Consider the following 20493-nt stretch of genomic DNA (forward strand, 5'->3'; position numbering starts at 1 on the left):
CAAGAGGATAGTAAAGCAAGATCTGAAGCAGTCACAATTGTTGTAATGAAGACTGAGGGATTACTCATTAGATTTTAATTTGTAGGTTGAAGCCTAAACTTGTTGCTGTTACTTTACTATGACTTTTATTTTTACTACCTACCTATAATACAATGAATACAAACATAACAGTATTGCACAAACGTAATTACAGAAATTTTTGTTAAACCACACATGTGCTCTTTATCTGAAATAGTAATAATAATTATGTCAAGAGGACTCGCTCTAATTAAAAACAACAGCTTGATAGAAAAGAAAAAGCAGACAGAAATCAGAGCTATACCGCAGGGAGACAGAAAATGGGGGAGGTGTGAAAATATGAATTTGAAAGAGCGAGTTGAGACGAGAACAGGAAGAAAGAAAAAAACTGTCTAGGAAATGACAATACAAAGGCAGAAGTGCAAATGCTTGCTGCTAAAAAAGTCACAGAGCGAGAGAGCAACTCAAATGTGCAATCAGGGATGACAGTAGGTTCTACAGACACGATTCATTTTGAAGTGAAGAAATATTGTTAAAAAACAAGTGAAACGCTGGATATTGACCAAAGCTGAAATATGGGGTGAGTCATTTTCTTACATTAGTTATATTAATAAAAATTTTTAAACTGAGGAAAGAAACATATGTTCATTCTAATTTTGAATGACTCGTGTAAGAATGTGTAAAACAACACCGACTCTCATAGTGCTCTCTATATTTTACCGAAAAGATATTTAGTTCTGACTACATTTCCTGTTGTCTGCAAGTGTCTGAAGCTTATAACAGGTGCTTCAATTATTATAGTTATTGCGCATAGACTAAACATGTATCTGCATTTCCTTTTTTATGATAATGTTATTTAATCCAAGAAAGCATTCTGGGGAACCAAAACCTTTTGAGAACTTGGTGCATATGACAGGTGAAATACAGTCCATATTAGGCATTGTACTGATCACAGGAAGTGGTCAAAACATGAAAACCTTTGTGACAGGAAGTAAAGCTTTCCCACAGGCTACAGACATTGCAAGTAGCAGACTGAAAACAAGTCAGTGTCATAATGACTTGTAGAGAGATGTAGTCTTTTTATTATTTCATTAATTTTTGCATACAAACATTCAAACCACACAGGATAAATACATAAAGGTATAAATGTATAATTGTTTTAATGAAATAATCATCAAAAATACAAACACATATTTGCCCCATTACTTTACAGTGTACAAATTTAGGGTTCTGAACCTCTGTAAAGCTATGAAGCATTACTTACTTTTCAAATGTGCTAAACAGATTGACTAACTAGAGGAATTAATTTGATTTTATATACAAAATTTGAACAGTTTAGAAATAGAAAAGAAAGTCCACCCTGTATGTATTTTATAGAATTTGAAAAGTTCTATGTGTCAGGACATAATAAATAAAAAGTATATAAAAGAATATGATTATTTAAAAAAAAAGGTCTTTGCTAGGTTCTAAAATAATTTTAATATAATCTGGATGTGGAGTTATATAGGTCATATCACACAATTATAACATATTTATTTAACAAAAACCCAAATTTAGTGTGTTTGTGCTTATATAGTATGTTTGGGATTTGCCAAATATTGCATGGTTCAGTTCCCAAATAGCCAAACTCTAGTGTGGTCTGTCTGGAAAACATTGTTCCAGAAAGCTTGTGGTTTATTCCGATAAAACTTTGCAAATATTAAATGTTCTTTAGCAAGAAGAAACTGTCTCCTGGCAGCTCTTCCAAACAAGCAACAATGGTCTTTTTATGGATAGAAACAGTGAAGAGTGACAGGAAAGCAGCGGGAGAGACAGAGAAAGAAATGAGGCAAAGGGCCGCAGGTTGTGTTAAAACCCGCACCGGCTGCTCCCAGCCATACGGCATGTGGTCACCTGCTCATCCCAGTGAGCTAAACCAGCACCCAGTCGGTCTATGCTTCAAGCTTGGGTCCTCTACCAGGAGTCCTGGGAGCTTGAGGGTCCTCAAAAGTATCTTTGCTGTTCCTAGGACTGTGGTCTTGTGGACAGAGATCTCAGATGTCATTCCTGGGATCTGCTGGAGCCACTTGCCCAGTTTGGGGGTCAGTACCCCGAGGCACCATTGCTGCCTTCACCTTCACATCACCTCATGCTCCTCTCCTAGCCCTTGGTATTTCTTGAGCTTCTCGTGTTCCTTATTCCCAATGTTGCCATCTTCTTCTGTTTGTCCACTAAGTCAGGGCTGACTTGGCATAGATGTTTCTGTACACTGTTCCAGCCACTTGATTATAGCGTTCCATGTATCCCCTGCCTGCTAGCATCTTACACCTTTCTGTTACGTGCTGGATCCCAGCCTCTATTGATCGTGTGACTTAGACTTCTCTGCATTTAATCATACTTGTTATTAATATCTGGCTCTCTTCTACAGCATGTCATTTGTCCTGTCTTCTTTCTCTCACCCGAAATGGTCACAGTATATGGCCACCCCTCCCTTAGCCTGGCTCTGAAGGAGGTTTCTTTTTGTTGAAAGGGAGTCTTTCCTTCTCACGGTCACCAAAGTGCTTGCTCATTGGGGGTCACATGATTGTTAGGTTTTTATCTGTATGCACTATTGTAGGGTCTAACTTACAATATAAAGCACCTTGAGGTGACTGCTGTTGTGATTTGATGCTGTATAAATAAAATTGAATTCAAGTCAATTGAACTGAATTGTGCTTAAAGTTTGTTCCCATACTGACATAATTAGTGCCTCTGTGGTGTCTTTTAGTCATTGTCCTGTCATTGGTAAGATTTTTCAATAACAGGTGCCTATCCTTCCATTGTGGTCCCTCCTCTAGCACTTCTTGTGTCTCGGGTTTCTGGTGCACTAAGCACGCGATCATTATAGCCAGCTTCTTGATGTACTTATGGATCTTTGTTGTTTCATTCAGAATAATGGTTCTGATACTTACTACTACTCGGCGTCCTTTCTTCCACTTAGCGTACAATCTGAGGATGCTGGACTGGTGATACCCTCTAAGCATGATAAGGAGCATTATTGTCTTGACTCAGTGGATTTTATCTCATCCTTTATTTAGTGGAGCTTATTATCTCAACAGGGCACTGATGTTGCATATACCTACAAACATTTGTGAAAGAATGGGTTGGTCTAAGGGGCTCAGTGAATTCCAACATGGTACTGTTCAGAGCACTATGTTGGAGTACCAAGCAGAGTTGAGATTCTGAGGCCACAAAAGTGGAAGCCTTCTGCCACCTGGCTACTTCTAGAAATTCTGTACATAAAAATTATTAACAGAATTGGTGAAAAGGGGTAGCCCTGGCGAAGACACGCACCAGGAATGAGTCTGTCAATGTCTGTTGGCAATGCATACATTGCTCCTGCAACAGTTGTACAGAGACTGAATGGCAACGCCTGAAGCACCCCCCAGTAGGACACTCCAAAGGACACAGTCGAATGCCTTCTCCAAGTTCCCCATACACATGTAGATGAATTGGACACACTCAAATATTCTTCCAAGGATAAAGAGCTAGTCCAGTGTTCCATGAACAGGATCTGCATTGTTTGTCAGTTAGGTTTGACTAATGGACAAACTCTTTTTCAGCAACCTGGCATACATCTTCTCAGGGAGGCTCGTATTCATAAAAAAGCATTTTGTAAATTATTTATCATAACCTTGGTTTTACTTGGCCTATTACAGTTTTTCTCGATTGCTAAAACACATTTCTTGAAACTACGCCTCATATCCTCACAACTGTAAACACAAATCCATAACATCTCACTCAATTTCCCAAACATCCTATTTCCAGGTCAAAATGAAGCTCTACACCCAAAACTATTCACTCCTGCTGAAAAACCAAACTTTGCCCTCAGACATCAAACACAAGCCCTCAAAAACACACACACCACAACAGAGTTTTGCACACTGGTACAATTAATTCAAAACAATAGTTCCAAAACAAATAGGTTGCTTATGGTTCTCCCCTTCAAAACCCTTGTCACATGATAAACACAAAAGACACAACCAATGTATGTACAGTGGCACATTGTCATTCATGTACTATACAGTACAACACACACCAGAAACATTATCCCACCTCAGCATCTTGTCTTTGGTCTGGGTCAGGCCAGAGAATCTCATCCACATCACAGGCTATATTGGCCCCAGCCAGGCAGCGGGGGTAAAATCCTCTTGCATGCCTGATCCACCCCTGGCATGCATCTACTGATATGTCTAGGCAGGCCTCTTCCATGGCCTGAAGGAGGTGAACACGGACATAAGGTTCTCGGTCATACACTTTCCACCGCCATGCCGAAAATAACTCCTCTATCGGGTTTAGAAAGGGAGAGTATGCAGGCAGAAAGATATTAGAAAACCTTGGGTTATTGGTAAACCAGTCACGAACCAGAGCAGCGCGATGGAAGCTGACGTTATCCCACACAACAACGTAGTGAGGCTGCTCTGGCTGTGCTGGTTCCCTGTAGTCCAGCTGGAACATATGTTGTCTTAAACCATCAAGAAAAGCAAGGAGAAGCATAGTGTTATAGGGTCCTAGTACGGCATGGCGGTGGAGTACCCCTCGTTGGCTGATGGCTGCGCACATAGTGACATTCCCCCCACGCTGACCAGGGACATTTACAATAGCCCGATGGCCAATTATGTTCCTCCCCCTTTTCCTTCTTTTGGTCAGGTTAAAACCTGCCTCATCCACAAAGATTATTTCATGGGGAACAGGCCGTCCTTCAATCTCAAAGATTCTCTGCAAAACACATAACACAGTAGAGTCAATCGGTACCCTGAACCACAGTTCAAGAGTGCTGAAATGGCAGCATAAACTGCCATGCTGTGATGGTACACAATACTTTATACAGTATCAAAACTCATACCTGAACATATTCCACACGTTGGTTTTTCACTCTGTCAGAGTTTCGTTCGAAAGGGACTCGGTATGCCTGTTTCATCCGGAATTGATTCTTTCGGGGGATGCGGTCAATTGTGGAGAGGCTGATGGCATTTATGCCTCGAAAAAGATGATCATCCTCAATCACTCTCCTTTGAATCTCTTGCAGGCGGATTACATTATTTGCAATTACCATGTTTACAAGTTCCCTCTCTTGCTCCTCCAACAAAAGCCTTAACCTGCCTCCACCAGGTGGTCGTCTCTGTGTCCTACAAAAATAGAAGCACTCATTACTGTAACTGTCACACATTCATTTTACAGGCAAATAATGGAAACATACTCAAGACACATAAGTTCAGTAACTTAAACGTTACTGTACAAAGCAGTCTTACTGCAAGTACACCTACCTGTTTTCCTCCCTGAAGGTTCTGATGATGGAGGCAACAGTGAAGCGACTCAAATTCGGTTGTACTCGTTGCCCAGCCTCCCTCATAGTCATCCCATGGACAAGGACATGGTCAACTAAAGTGGCTCGAATTTCATCCGAGACTGACTGTCTTCTTGCCCTTGCTCTTCCCCTTCCTTGTCGCCGTCGTTCTCCACCTCCTTCACCACGTCCTCCTCCTCCTCCACCTCTCCCTCCTCCTCCACCACCTTCCTGTTGTCCTAGACCACCTCCTCCTCCTCTTCCACCACGTCCTCCTCTTCCACCACGTCCTCCTCTTTCACCACGTCCTCCTCTTTCACCATGTCCTCTTCCTCCACCACGTCCTCCTCCTTCAACACATCCTCTTTCTCCACCACGTCCTCTTCCTTTGCATCTCTTTGGATCCATTGTTTCAAACCTGAATGAGCTGACTTTGGCCCTTTTATCTATCCATCGCAGGTTCTGATTGGTGTGTGCTAAATTTTGACTCCTAGTGTTTCCACCTGGTTAATTGTGTGCTAATTGAGCTCAAGCTATGCTGACTTAAGTTAACATTATTGCATGCTAGTGCTTTCTAAATGACTACATGGTGTAAGCACTGTAAAATGTAGGGATTTGTGTGTAGAGTTTTGCAGTAACAGTTCACCAAATTTGAGTCATGTGTCAAAGCAGGGAATAGTGTTTATAGTTCAGGGAAATGGGTGAGCTTTTTGAACAATAGCGTTACGGTTTTGAAATTTTAGTTTAGAGGCCTGGTTATAGTGTTTAGGCAATCGAGAAAAACTGTAACACAATTTAAAAACTAACCTATAGTTTATACACACTCTTAAAACAAACAAAAAAAGAAATAGACTCCACATGGCTGCATATTACTGCTATGTCATCTTAAATCAGTCATGTGATTTGGACACGCTCATCAACTCCAGGGGATTAATGACCTCAGTGACCTTGTTTTCAGTGATGGGAAAGTTGTCTCCCTCGTCCCTAGAGTCTGCTTTCTCTACAGAAGTCGAGAAGGAGGTATTCTTTCCGCTACCCGATTATATCCTCTGTTTTTGCTTCAGCTACCGCCCGAGACATGTTCTGCTTGGCATGCTAGTACCCATCAGCTGCCTCAAAAGTTCCAAAGGTTAACTAAACCTGATAGGACTCCTCATCTCTGGTGTCCACTAGGGATGGGTACCGGTATCCGGTGCCATTATGACATAAACGGTAGTAACCAGACCGAAAAGCAGCACACATTTCGGTGCTTTATTTCGGTGCTTTTTTTTCCCTGAGATGTCATACACTTTGGATTCCAGCCAATCATTTTACCTTTGCAAGCGCAGTAGGTACGTACGTACGTATGTTCTTTTAGAGCAGAGCTACAGATTAAAAACGCCCAAGGCGAAGCGGTCAAAAGTCTGGCTGTACTTCACAGCAAAAGATGCAAACTCAACAGCCTGCAACAAGTGCTTTAAGGTGATACTAAGGTGATGCAAAGGAGGTAACACCTCGAATCTGATGAAAAACCTGGCGACGCATAGCATTTTTTTAAAAGCCGTATTTGATAGCTTGCTGCGAGACCTCACATCGAGCACATCTACTGCGGGTGTGGTGCCTGTTATCGGTCCCGGAGTTAGCAACACCCCCCAAAAACCCGAAGAGGAGAGTCCTGGCCCCTAGCCCTGCCAGTGTAGCAGAAATGATGACGGATGATGATGGCAGCAGCAGCCATTCTTCTCTGGGTCAGTAGCTTAATGTTGTTCGTGTGTAATTTACGTTGAGTAGGCTAACCACGTTATTAAATTAATGCACGTAAGGTGAACTAGCAAACACCGTCGTAGTTACATGCGGCTGTCTTCTTGTTTGATGGCAGATACTCCCTTCACCCTGGCCAAAAAAGCTAAAATGACCAAAGAAAAAGTTGGAAACAGCTAAACATGAGAGGTTTTTGGACAAAGTTGGTGTTTTTTTCCCCCCATTGATTAAGCACTGCTTCCAGCCAAGAGTGATACCATAAATCCCCTATAGCTGCAGAAAAGGCTAACATTGTTGTCTTTTTTACAAAAAAAACAGCTAAACATGAGAGGTTTTAGGACAAAGTTTGTGTTCTTCATTCTTTAAGCACCAGTTTGAGCACCGTTTAAGCACGGGCACCGTTTCAAAAGTACCGGTTTGGTACTGGTATCGGATAAAGCCTAAACGATACCCATCCCTAGTGTCTACCATCTGGTTCATCTGGTTACTGCCATAACAGGGGCCAACCACCTTGCAGCATCTACTTGCAGCTGCCTCAGCAGTCTAGGTGCAGATTCTTTCTCCAGCCACAGAATGCTGTTGTATTTCTGCCGGAGGTGAGAGTTGAAGATCTCCTGGATCAGGGGCCAGCACACCCTCACTGTACGTTTAGGTGTGGCACATGTGTCAGGCATCCTCTTGCCACCTGATTTAATTAGCCACCAGGTGAATGGTAAATGGCCTGCATTTGTATAGCGCTTTTCTAGTCCTTAAGGACCCCATAGCTTTACACTACATTCAGTCATTCATCCATTCACACACACATTCACACTCTGGTGATAGCAAGCTACATTGTAGCCACAGCTGCCCTGGGGCGCACTGACAGAGGCAAGGCTGCCGGACACAGGCGCCACCGGGTCCTCTGACCACCAGTAGGCAAACATGGGGTTAGTATCTTGCCCAAGGATATTTGGCATGCAGCCAGGAGGCAGCCTGGGATCGAACCACCAACCTTCTGATTAGTGGCTGACCTGCTCTGTCACCTGAGCTACAGCCACCCATAAGGTGGTTGACAGCTCAGCTTCTCTCTTCATCCAAGTGTCCAGCTCAAAGGTCGTAGATCAGATGATATGATTACAATATTGATCGCTGATCTGTGACCTAGGATGTCCTGGTGCCACTTACACTTATGGATACCCTTAACATGGTGTTGGTCATGGACAAACTGTGGTTTGCACAAAACTCCAATGATGAAACACTACTCAGGTTCAGATCAGGCAGATAGTTCCTTGAAGTACTCAATGACCATAAGAAGGCTGGGTACTCTGAACTGTTGCTTGGCGTGTAACTCCCTCCACCATGGGTTACACGAGTCCAGTCATAAAATTTCCTCATTAATAAATGTAACTCTTAGTGGAATTACAAACAAATTGGAAGCGATTGGGAACAACAGCAATTTAGCCATGAAGTGGTAGGCTGCATAAAGTCATAGTGAGGGATCTCAAACTTTCTGCGATTTCATCGCTACACACCTCCGAACTTCATGTGACCTTCAGATTAGCTCAAGAATAGTGTGTTTCATTTAATGGGTTCATTTAATGCTTCATTTACTGGGTTTCCTTGGTAGAGCAACTGCATCCAAGCCTTACATCACCAAGCGTAATGCAGAGCATTGGATGCATCACCAACACTCTATAGATGTCGAAACGCGTTCTGTGGAGTGACAAATCATGCTTTTCCATCAGCAATCCAATGGATGAGTCTGGGTTTGGCAGTTGCCAGGACAGTAATACTTGTCTGACTGCATTGTGCCAAGTGTAAAGTTTGGTGCAGGGGTATTATGATGTGGCCTTGCTTTTCTGGAGCTCAGCCTGGGCTTCTAGCTCCAGTGAAAGGAACTCTTAAAACTTCAGCATTCCAAGATATCCATAAAGACATTGATGAGCAAGTTTGGTGTGGAAGAACATGACTGGCCTGCACCTGAGCCCTACCTCAACCCAACTGAACACAAATGCACTTCTGAAAGAATTATCAAAATTTCCTGTAAACTCACTCCTAAATCTTATGGAAAGCCTTCCCGGAAGAGTTCGTGTTATAGAAGAATGTTCATGTTTCTTTTATCTGTACACTTACACCATTTTAGTATTTTGTTCTTGCACTGCATCTGGTCATCTTTTTTTTCCTAATCATTCCCTCAAACAGTGAGTCCAGTATCTGTCAGGTGAGGGCAACAGTCATGCTGTATGATGACAACAGCAAGCGCTGGGTGCCAGCAGGATCTGACAGTACATCTATAAGCCGTGTCCAGATCTATCACAACCCTTCAGCAAACACCTTCAGAGTAGTGGGACGCAAACTGCAGGCTGACCAGCAGGTACAAGAAAAGCATACACACGAAACCAGACAATTGCCTTCTCATGTTCTGATTGGACAGACACTAACACACACACACACACACACACACACACACACACACACACACACACACACACACACACACACACACACACACACACATATATATCACCCTGGGATTTTGCAAGTTCAGGGTGATCAATTTATTCACAAATACACTGTTCAAAAATCATACAATGTGATTACCGCATTTTTCTTTTCAGATTCTGTCTCTCACAGTGGAATGTGTATGTGTGTGTATGTGTGTGTGTATATATATATATATATATATATATATATATATATATATATATATATATATATATATATATATATATATGTGTATGTATGTATGTATGTATGTATGTATATACACTTTGAGACACACAGTGTATTCTGTTCACCTTGCACAGACTTAATAATTAACAGATGAATACCCACAACATGTATTGGTTTATTCCATGCATATTACAATCTACTGTGGACCAAGCATCAGCAATATGATCTCACATATAATTATATATTTAAACAAATTTACTTCTGGCCTGACTAACTTTATATTTAATTTACATTTATTATCCTTCGCTTCCTGTTTTCATCAGGTGGTGATCAATTGTCCCATTATCAAAGGAATGAAGTATAATCAAGCCACACCAAATTTCCATCAGTGGCGTGATCACAAGCAGGTGTGGGGGCTAAATTTTGGCAGTAAAGAAGATGCTACTCTGTTTGCCAACACCATGACGCATGCTTTAGATACTGTCAGTGCCCCGGCAGTTGCAGGTAACCACACCAGTGCAAGAAGACATGTTAGATCCAGATCGTGCAGTATTCCTGTCTGTCAGATTTGGTGAAGACTGAGGACCCTTAATGCAGACTCTTAGACAGGCAGGTTCCAGTGAATATAATCCTTTATTGAAGGTAAACCAAAAGCCATAAGAACACACGGAAATGCCTGGAAAACCCTGGGAGCTAGGAAACAAAGATGTAACACAAGGAACAGGATGCACAGTAAACAAGAAACAGGTTGATGCGAAAAAAAAGCTATGGGGAGATGAAGGCCAAAAACACACAAGGTAATTAGGGAAGATGGGAAACATTAGGGAACATAGCTATTACTGATAAGAAAAACGGGAATAGCAAAACAGTAACTGGTACAAAAGGCACATGGGAAAAGGCTAAAACAAGGAGCATAGCAATGTCTTTATATTCTGACAATAATCTGTAAGTGTGGTATGGTGGTGGGGTGGGGATAATATGTGAGTGACACAGAGTGGAAAAAAGATATAAGAGATATAAGTATGTAAAAAAAAGTGTGTTGCTAATCTCTCTAAGATTAGAAATCACAAAATCAAAACAAATAGTACAACATGAATTGCATAAAGAAATGTATTAGGCACACTGAAAACTAATAAGCCTAAAAACCAGTGTACTGTCCTATAAATAAATGTTAGTTAATACAATTATTTTTGATTATTAGGCATTTATTCCAACTACTTTTTGGAGTTGGACTATAACTCTGTTTAGATACTTATACAGAAAAACATTTCTATGCCTGAATTAAAACAATTCTTCAAAAAAGTGAGATAAAATTTCTTCAAACCATTGTAAAAGATTCCCTGCCAGTTATCAAAAGGGCTCAATAGCATTTTTTAATTGTTATTAGCCACCAAGTGGCATTTGAGACTCAATGTGGTAACTCAGTTCACACTGGCAGTAAATACAAATAACTGAATTTGCATGAATGTGTTATCATCTCGTTGGCTTTGAGAGCCCTAATATAAGCATACATGCATATTTTATATTATCTATGTAATATATTAATTTTAAATAATTTTAATGCTTTTTCTTAGGCCCAGCTCAGAACGGCCCCACTGCACAGCAGCTGGAACAACAGAGAAGGTACCGTTCATTCTTAATTATACTAAGGCTAATATCTATTTTATGTCATTGGTTTTTAGGTTTTGTTTCTGCTTTTAATTAACATTTTCAGCAGTTATTACAGACTAATAAAGACTACAATGCAAATGCAGAGATATGTTGTTTACAGCAGATAGTCCACATATCTATTTTCTCCTTGATACAAGTCATGAGTTCATCAGTCTGCAGGCACTAGTATACTCTGCACTGGTTGCTTGCTCTGCACAGTCACTTCTATTTATGCTCACCATTAAGACGTAAATAGCAGCTGCATTATTTTCCTGAACAACAGTTTTCTCTGCTTAGACAATAGCACCACATCAGCGCTGATACAGAAAGCAAAGTCATTGCCAAGTATTTTTCAATAAAGTCTCATGTTATCAAAATGTTTCCACTCCCTCTGTAGAATTTATGAAACTCTGACCTTCTGATATATCACTAGAATTGCAGAATAAACTAACATGGCTGTACACTTGACTGTCAAAACCTAGCTGTGGCGGCAGCAGTGCAATGCACCAGGTTACAGAAGCTGAGGCTACGTCCACACTAATGCGTTTTTGTTTGAAAACGCATCACCTTCTCTCCGTTTTGGCCTCCCGTCCACACTGAGATGGCATTTTCCCCAAGGAAAAATGCCATCTTTTTGAAAACGCTCTCGAAAACGCATACATTTCAAAATGGAGCTGTCCCATCGCAGTGTGGACACTTGAAAACGCAGACTTGACAGATGTTGGTCATATGATGCATGTTGTTGGATTAGTTGAAGGGCTTAAAGCATCAAGGAAGGGTTAATGAGGAATATGAGTGAGGTTTGTAGGCGGCTGCTGGTGGCTGCAAGCACATCATCTCTCAGATCTCCAGCTAAGCACGTTTCCAGGGAGGGAGCAGGGGAAAGAGGGCAGTCTGGCAGCGCGCTAATTATCCCACTGCAAGCGAGCTAGTTGGAACACAAGTGCACAGTCAGCAGGCACTAATTAGGGTTTCTCTTATGTGGATGTGACATTATTTTTGGAGCACACAGCCTAAAAGCAAAGATGTTTACACCTTGCTTATCTCACCCACCTCCTAGACCTCTTCTGGAGGACACCAAAGTGTCTCCCAGCCAGCCAAAAGTAATGATCTCATGGCTGGCTTGTATGTTCTGGGTTTGCCCTGGCGTCTTCTTCTAGTTTGGCATGCCCAAAATACCTCAGCTAGGAAGCACCTTGTAGGTGTCCTTGTTACATTCTTGAACCACCTCAACTGGTTCCTTTCATGATGGGGGAGTAGCAACTCTACCTTGTGCCCTTGCTGAATGACTGAGCTCCTCAATCTATCTTGAATGCTTCTGCAGTGGTCCTATGGACAGACTACGCTTTTTCTGCTGATAAAGACCTCCTCCCAAACTACACCAAAGTGATGAGTTAGATGACAAAAATAAAATGTCCTTTTTTCCACTATCTACAATGAAAAGTATAAAATATGAGAAATATGAGAAAATAAACTACAAAGTTGCTTTTATTAAAGTAAAGAAAATCACAAAGTTACATGAGAAATTTAACAAGGTAAATCAAACCTGCAACTCAATGGGGGAAAAAAAAAAAAAAAAAAAAAAAAAACATACTGCAAGGGAGGACACAACTTTGAGGGATAACATGACAAAGAACAAATGGAGAAAATACATACCCACCAGGGAAAACAGCTGGATGGAATTAGACTAATGAGACAGGGGCAAACAAAACTAAACACAGCACAAGACACAAGGGACTATCAAAATAAAATAGGAAGTAATACACTGAGACCCAGGACTAAGACATGAACTTAAGGGGAAATAAACAAACATGGAGACATGACTGACTGGGGTGACAGAAAGGGAACACAAAAACAATGATAACTGAAGAAAACATAACCAAATGAGGAAGAGAGACTAGAAACAAAGGAAATATAACATGATGAAAAAAGAAACTAGAATCATGAACCAGAAATATAGATACTACGCTATCTATAAATATAAAACATAAACAGAAGACTGTAGAGCTCAAACACAAAACGCATCTTTACCTAGAATGCACCTAAAGACCTATAGATTAGGAGAGCAAAACTATAATACAAAGATAATAAAAAATGAGTCAAACCCAAAAATCTTTTTTTTTTTAAAAACCATAGCACTTGGACTGATGGAAAGGAGAGTTTCTTTGGTCCAGCCCACTTAACATCAAAGTGGTTTGTATGTAGCCCACAACGTAAAAATGAATTTGACCCCCCTGGTCTACATATTGTAGCTGTTTGCTGTAAATAAGGGCAATGTCACAAACAACTGTTCTGTGGCACACTCTCCTTGTGCTGTGGCTGGTCCTTCACTCACCCATAGAGAAAACTGAAACTATAACGCCTGAAACCAGGTGTTAAACAAATGAAAATTGTCTTCTGTAACCACCACTTCACTTTCATGCTTTTATATTTTTTGGGGCTTCTACTAAAATTTGTGGTGAACTCTGCTGTCACTGCCTTACCATGATCCACTTTTCAAACAGTCAGCCAGTTAGTCACACCTATCCATAGTGTTTTTGGAAGACTGCACGAGAGTTGTTTGCGTATGTTGAAAACCCCTCTCCATAGGTTTGGCATAGGCAAAAAGGTACGCAAATGGACACATTCACTGTATCGTAAATTAAACATAAAAGAAAGTTCAGACACACTCCAGGCAAAGCTTATTTGAAAATCACTATAGACCTTCATGTGACTTTCAGATTAGCTCATGAACAGTGCATAGAAAGCTTCATTTAATTGGTTTCTTTGGCCAATCAGCTGCATCCAAGCCTTACATCACCAAGCGTAATGCAGAACATTGGATGCATCACACCACCACTTCACTCTAGGGAAATGGAAACAATATCAAAAGTGACCCACCGTTGACAATTTGGGCTTCTCCATCTAGTAATCTGGTGGGTGAGTCTGGGTTTGGCAGTTGGCAGGAGAATGGTACTTGTCTGACAGCACTGTGCCAAGGATAAATATTTGGTGGTGGATGGATTATGATGTGGCAACCTTTTTTCAGGAGTAGGCCCTGGCTTCTTACTTCCACTGAAAGGAACTCTTAATGCTTCCGACATGTCAGACATTTTGGACTATATCATGCTCTCAGCTTTGTGGGAACAGTTTGGAGATGCCCCCTTTCTGTTGCAACATGACGCACCAGTGCACAAAGCAAGGTCTATAAAGACATTAATGAGCAAGTTTGGTGTGGTAGAACATGACTGGCCTATACAGAGCAACAATCTTAACCCAACAGAACACTTTTGAGATGAGTTAGAGCAGAGACTGTGAGTCAAGCCCCCTCATCAAAGATCAGTGATGAGGGGGTACCCCAGCTGGGTAGCTTGGGGAGCCCCTCTGTAAGAAGGCCAGATACTCTAACCTGCTGCTCGACACGTAAGCACAGCCAACAGTCAGGACCTGTATCGTTTACTCGAGAGTTGGTTCTGTACTACTCCATCAGATCTGCTTAACTCTATGTTTCTTGGCTGTAGTTTAAAACCACAAACTCTTGGGACCAATCTGGACTCTTTGCATCTCAGATTTAATCAAAGGGGAATTTTATAGTATATAATTTCCTGGATTCTCTTTCATACTCCCTTACCACTTGAAAAGTGTTCCTCCCATCCATGTCCATAACAAACAACTACAATTGAAAAGAGGTGGTTGCTTTCAACACCAGCTATGAGGAACTGATATTGTAGTTCTCAGGCACTTCAACTGCAACTTACACCTTGCCTCAGTTGACCTTAATAGGTCACATGATAGGGTGGGTCTCACAGAGGTTTCACCCTTGTCCCCTTCTGATGGTAATGGCCTATGCCTTTTTTGACTCACATGATCTGTATTAGGTCAACAACCACCTCCAGAGGGGACACCACTACTTGTTAAATACCTGGAATTCTTTTGTTTGTCTTTTGTTTCTGGAACCCTGGGATGGGAGGTGAAGCATACTCAGAAACTTAAAGAAATCAAGTTCCTTTCTTTTTCTAACCTCTTAAAACTACCACGATTTGCACGACTATGAACCTCCACACACAATATAAAGGATGGATTTTCAGTGAAATATAAACACATGTATTATACCTGTTGAGGTTTTTATACAAACAGCAGCACTTAGCTCTAATTTATCTGTCTATCTTCGTCTAGACTCGAACGTCAGAAGCAGGAACAGCAAGAGAAAGAACGTCTGGAGCGAGAACGCCAGGCCACTGTATCAGCACCTCCTGCCCCTCCTGCCCCTCCTGCCCCACCAGCTACTTCACCTGCCCCACCAGCACCCCCACCACCTCCAGGTCCACCCCCACCTCCTTCTGGGGGATGCCCACCTGCACCTCCACCACCTCCATCTGGAGGTATGGTTCCACCTGCACCTCCACCCCCACCGGTTGCAGGAGGCAGTGGAGGGGGTGGAGGTGGCAGTGGAAATGATCTGGCTGCAGCTCTAGCAGGAGCCAAATTGCGCAAAACAGTAAAGGTATGAGCAAATACATATATGCATATACATATACGGGGTGGCTGTAGCTCAGGAGGTAGAACAGGTCACCTATTGATTGGAAGTTCAGTGGTTTGAGCCATGGCTCCTCCAGTCTGCATGCCAAGTATCCTTGTGCACGATACTAACCCAAAGTTGCTCTCCCATGCGTCCATTGGAGTGTGTTGTTGTATAGAGCACTTTGAGTACTCCGGGAGAGTAGAAAAGTGCTATATCAGTCCATTTATGTATTTGTGTTCTCTAAAACCCTGATGCACACACACATTTTACTATTTGTATTTAGTTTTATGTTTTTCAAAAGGATCTATTCATTGGACCAAACGGCTTTAAACACAGTGATGTGCATTTTTTTGTGTTAAGGATGAGGGAGGTTCAGCAGCCCCAGCCCCGAAACCACAGTCCTCATCTGGTGGAAGTGGAGGAGGTGATCTAATGGGAGAAATGAGTGCCATCCTTGCAAGAAGGCAAGTCATAATCGAGAGATATACATCTTAGAAATACTTGTGATAGTCTGATATGGAGGATCTCATTGTTTGTATTGTAATGGATTTCTTTTTTTAATAGGCGAAAAGCTGCTGATAAGCCAGCTGTAAAAAAGGAAGAATCTCACAATGTAAGCCCCATGCTCTCAAGAAGACCCATAAGATTTTTTTATGGGTCTGTAGTATTTGTAGATTTAATAAGATTTAAATATTGAATTATAACTGTAATTATCTTTATACGTAACTACAGGAGGATTCTGAGTCCGCTGTATCGAAATCCTCAGGTGTAGCGGGTGAGTAATCACAGCTGTGTAGATAAAGAAAGATAAATGCCTCTCTTTACACTACAGCCAGCATTGTACATAGACTTTTTGTGAAAGAAACAAAAACATGTAATTTGAGGATATTAACATGAAATGCAATAATAAATACAACAATTCCCCACCAGAAATCAATCAATCCAAGGAAAAATCTGCCACCATGCCAAGGTAAGAGACTGGTTCAGACTTTCACTTTACAACTGATCCATACATTATATACTAAACAACAACCTATTTTGAGCCATCCACAGCAATTCAGCAATCAACAACTTTCCTAAAACATCTGTGTTCTTTGCAACAGAGCCAAATCCTTAACCACCAATCAAAAAGACTCAAGCCCAAGTTCAAACTCTGCCACTACTCCAGTGTCCAGGTACTAGTCTCCCCCCTGACTCTGCCTACTACATAGGTTCTCTTCTAAGATGATATGCATTCAATGAAGATCTATTCCAATCTGAAAGAGATACTTATTTGTTTGTTGGTGTGTGCGGCATTTCTATTTTCTACTTTGTCTTACTGTCATAAGATTAACTATCAACTGCTTTTATTGTTTCTGCCTGAAACAAAGTGTGTTGCTTCCCCTGGCCAGCTCATGTTTGAGATGAAGATAATGCTTTGTTTTTAACCACATGTTCCCACAGATAACCAGCAGAGCTGTGAGCATGACTGTACAAATAGCTTACTCTGTTGTAATCGCAAAACTGCAAACATTAAGTGAAAGGCACACCAGAGAGCTACACCCAGCCATAGTTTTATGAACTCATTAATATTTGTCAATGCAAATAATTAGTCTGCTTGTCTATGCACTTATTTAACTTAGATATTAAAACTTACTTTATTATTTTAATATATGTATTATACAGGCATTAAAATTGTTTGTACTTTAATGCAAAGTGACACAAAAGCATATAGGACTTTTATACAACTTTCATATTTGCTGAATATTAACAACAAACATGTCAATTTTTTAAAATCGGTATTATTTTAGGCAAAAGGGATCTTAGCTGACTGCCTGTTACAAGAACAGGCTTGGCCAGCACAGACACCTGATGTCTGACAGAACAATTCATTTCAATTGTATAGCACCATATCACAACAACAGTTGCCTCAAGCATGCCATCTGCATCATCCCCACATAATAATAATAATAATAATAATATAAAAATGTGATATTTTAATAATTAATTTAAAATATTAATATTTTCAGTGTGGTGGCCTCAAACTTGCTTCCATTTAGTTTTAGAGATTTCCACATAAAATTCCAAATTATTAGTGATTATTTGCTTCTGCTTTGAAAAACACATTGAGTGTGACATGCTGCCACTATCCTGCTCAACTGATTCAGTGAGTGTTCCACTTTCTGTAGCATAGCACTCCAAACTAATTTAAAAGAAAGAAACATTATTGGAACACGTACATGAAGATAAAAGTAAGTGTTTGGCCTAAAATATGACGTCTTTGATTGTGTTTGCTTCAGTGTAATAAAGTATCTTTCTTTTGTAGGATGAAGGTGGTGAAGAAGAACTCAGATGGTACAGGAAATGATAGTGATATGGAAAAATTTAAACAGGTTTGTTCCTCCATCTTTATATAAATACACACCAATATCCTACAACTCCTTAGTAAATAGTATAACTTTCTGTGATGACATAAATCTATTTTAGTTCCTTTGAAACAAGAGAAGCTATTCAGTATGTAAAATATGTGTTCTAAGCCTCTGCTTGTTTTTCCCAGGACTTGCATTATAAAGCCATTTCATCTAAAGAACCTTAAATCATAGTTGCAAAGCTTCTAACATTGTTTCCAGATTTGTACTATTGTACACATAAAGTTTTAAGGCTCTTTATTAAAACAAAATGTACTTCTTTTATGCAAAACGTCATACTCTGTCTGCATTTCAAGGAAATCCTTGAAGAAATAAAAAAGGAACTCTACAAAGTAAAGGAAGAAATTATCACAGGTGAGTTCTAACGTATATACTATCCATATGTCAGATGAACCTAGAGGAACTATGTCAGAGGAACCTAGGGCATACATGTAGAAACTACTCATATACAGTATGTTGTGATCTTGTGTTATACCAGAATATTGCTCTGTTTTTCTAGCTCTGATGCAGGAGCTACAAAGGTCACAGCTCAAGGATGAAGACTGAAGAACTGATCAAAAGGGAAAAAAATGGATGCTTATCTTGCAGTGCTCACAGTGCTTTACTTGGCGAAATTATTTTATTTTACATTGTTTAATTTGTTTTCATGCAATGGACTTTAAGGTCTGATCAGTCCTAAGACTATGAACATGAACACATTTTCAAATAAAATATTATTATCATTATTTTTCCCCGATGTCTTGCTTAGTTATGGAAATCAGAATTGAATTCCAATTATTTTCTAGGAGTTGTAAATTTTAGTGTTTCATGTAATATTCATCAACAGACATATGAATGACATGCCCAGGCATTTTTATCAGTGGCAGGTAACAGTAATCTGCTCAGACAGGTTGTTGACACTTTTACCATCAAACAATTTCAAGTCCTTGCAAAATTAGTAGTGCACACTACTGGTTTTGTAGCTCCAAGGATATACATTTCAGCACATGTTAACTTACATTCTTGAAAATGGGTTAGAAATTTGACTTTTTAATAGAATAGAATAGAATAGAAAAGAATAGAACTTTGGGGAGTTCCATTCCAGGAAATTCCAGCAGCTGTTGTTGAATGTCTAAAATTACACAACATTGCGCAAGTGAAGTTATTTACATGTATGTACATTTCAGGGTATACCAGGAAAAACTCCATATGACCCCACGTAGAACTATGATACCTTTCAGATGTGAAAACATTATTTTTGATATTCTTCCATTGTCATCTGATAAAGTACTCTTTAAAAGTACTCAAAAATAAAGCTTATCTTGTTAAAAAATAATAAAAATTGTGACAAGCAAGCAAATTTTGTGTATGATTTTTCATTAAAACTGGGTAAAAATGGAATTTATAATGTTTTTAATATAATGTAGGTCACATACACTTGATTAAAAAAAATAGAAGTTAATAAAAATTTAAAAAGCTAGGTGGCATTTTATAATATCTACACACTATTAAGCATTAAAGAAGTATTAGTTAAAACTCAATCATAAAGTATTGTTCCTCCTTAGTATGTCATTTATATAGGTGTATACGAATAGTCTTGCTTAGTAAGGCCATATAAAATGTTTAATTTTTTATGTTTTCTGCTTTATCTTTTCTACTTTATAAATCATGGATTAACCATTAGTAAATAAAGTATTAACCCCTAGTGAGCACTGTCTCTTAAGAGGGTCATTGACCCACTATTAGTCAATAATAATGTGCCTCACCACATGTAAGAAGATGTAAAAAAAAAAAAAAAAAGGCTGTTGGTCATTATCTGCACAGTCTTGATGCATGCTCAATCATCCAGGTAGTGAAATACCAAAAAGTTGATTCTGTTCATCCTTGCATAGTGTCCAGACGAGCAGAATCAACTTTTTAGGATTATCAGCAGAGGTTTCAGGTGAAACCATTTTGAGACCTTGCCCCACCTTATTATGTGACCCATTGAGCTCACAAGATGTGAATGGGGACTCGGGTGCCTGGGAAGGTACCTTAAAACTGCATTGTAGGTGGCAGCCAGTTGGTGTCATAAGCTGCCCCCTCTGTTCAAAGATGGTCAGTTGCTTTCAGAACTGAAGAAACTTCTCAGGTGAGAGGTGAAACATCTTCAAGGAACTTAAAGAAGTCCAGTCAGTTTCTTTCCAAGCGACTTAGATTGTATTTGTCAATATTGTGTCACACATATGGCGCTAACTTGT

General features: G+C 40.1%; 1 protein-coding gene and 1 long non-coding RNA gene across 2 annotated transcripts; one reads left to right on the top strand and one right to left on the bottom strand.

Moving 5' to 3' along the window:
- Positions 1-445: 445 nt before the first annotated feature.
- On the top strand, positions 446-19605 carry LOC146660242 (vasodilator-stimulated phosphoprotein-like). The gene is made up of 13 exons (XM_085419539.1): positions 446-598; positions 9245-9416; positions 10039-10219; positions 11290-11338; positions 15521-15848; positions 16227-16330; positions 16431-16479; positions 16599-16641; positions 16797-16836; positions 16970-17041; positions 18172-18238; positions 18571-18628; positions 18774-19605. The coding sequence occupies exons 1-13, from the start codon at positions 594-596 to the stop codon at positions 18818-18820; spliced, it is 1215 nt and encodes a 404-aa protein (XP_085275665.1). The 5' UTR covers positions 446-593; the 3' UTR covers positions 18821-19605.
- Positions 4620-5570, bottom strand: LOC146660243 (uncharacterized). Its single transcript, XR_014913446.1, has 3 exons — positions 5304-5570; positions 4883-5165; positions 4620-4755 (listed from the first exon to the last, which is right to left on the bottom strand). It is a non-coding gene; the product is annotated as an uncharacterized LOC146660243 (long non-coding RNA).
- Positions 19606-20493: the final 888 nt, after the last annotated feature.

Source organism: Rhamphochromis longiceps, linkage group LG10 (assembly GCF_057381845.1).
Source record: "Rhamphochromis longiceps isolate RC_006_pf linkage group LG10, R_longiceps_female_GT1.1, whole genome shotgun sequence".
Taxonomy (NCBI): Eukaryota; Metazoa; Chordata; class Actinopteri; order Cichliformes; family Cichlidae; genus Rhamphochromis; species Rhamphochromis longiceps.

Excerpts from the sequence above, each read along its gene's own strand:
- LOC146660242 (XM_085419539.1), top strand. Across the intron at positions 10,220-11,289 it reads CAGTGCCCCGGCAGTTGCAG|GCCCAGCTCAGAACGGCCCC; the intron begins GTAACCACACCA and ends GCTTTTTCTTAG. Across the intron at positions 16,642-16,796 it reads GAAATCCTCAGGTGTAGCGG|AAATCAATCAATCCAAGGAA; the intron begins GTGAGTAATCAC and ends ATTCCCCACCAG.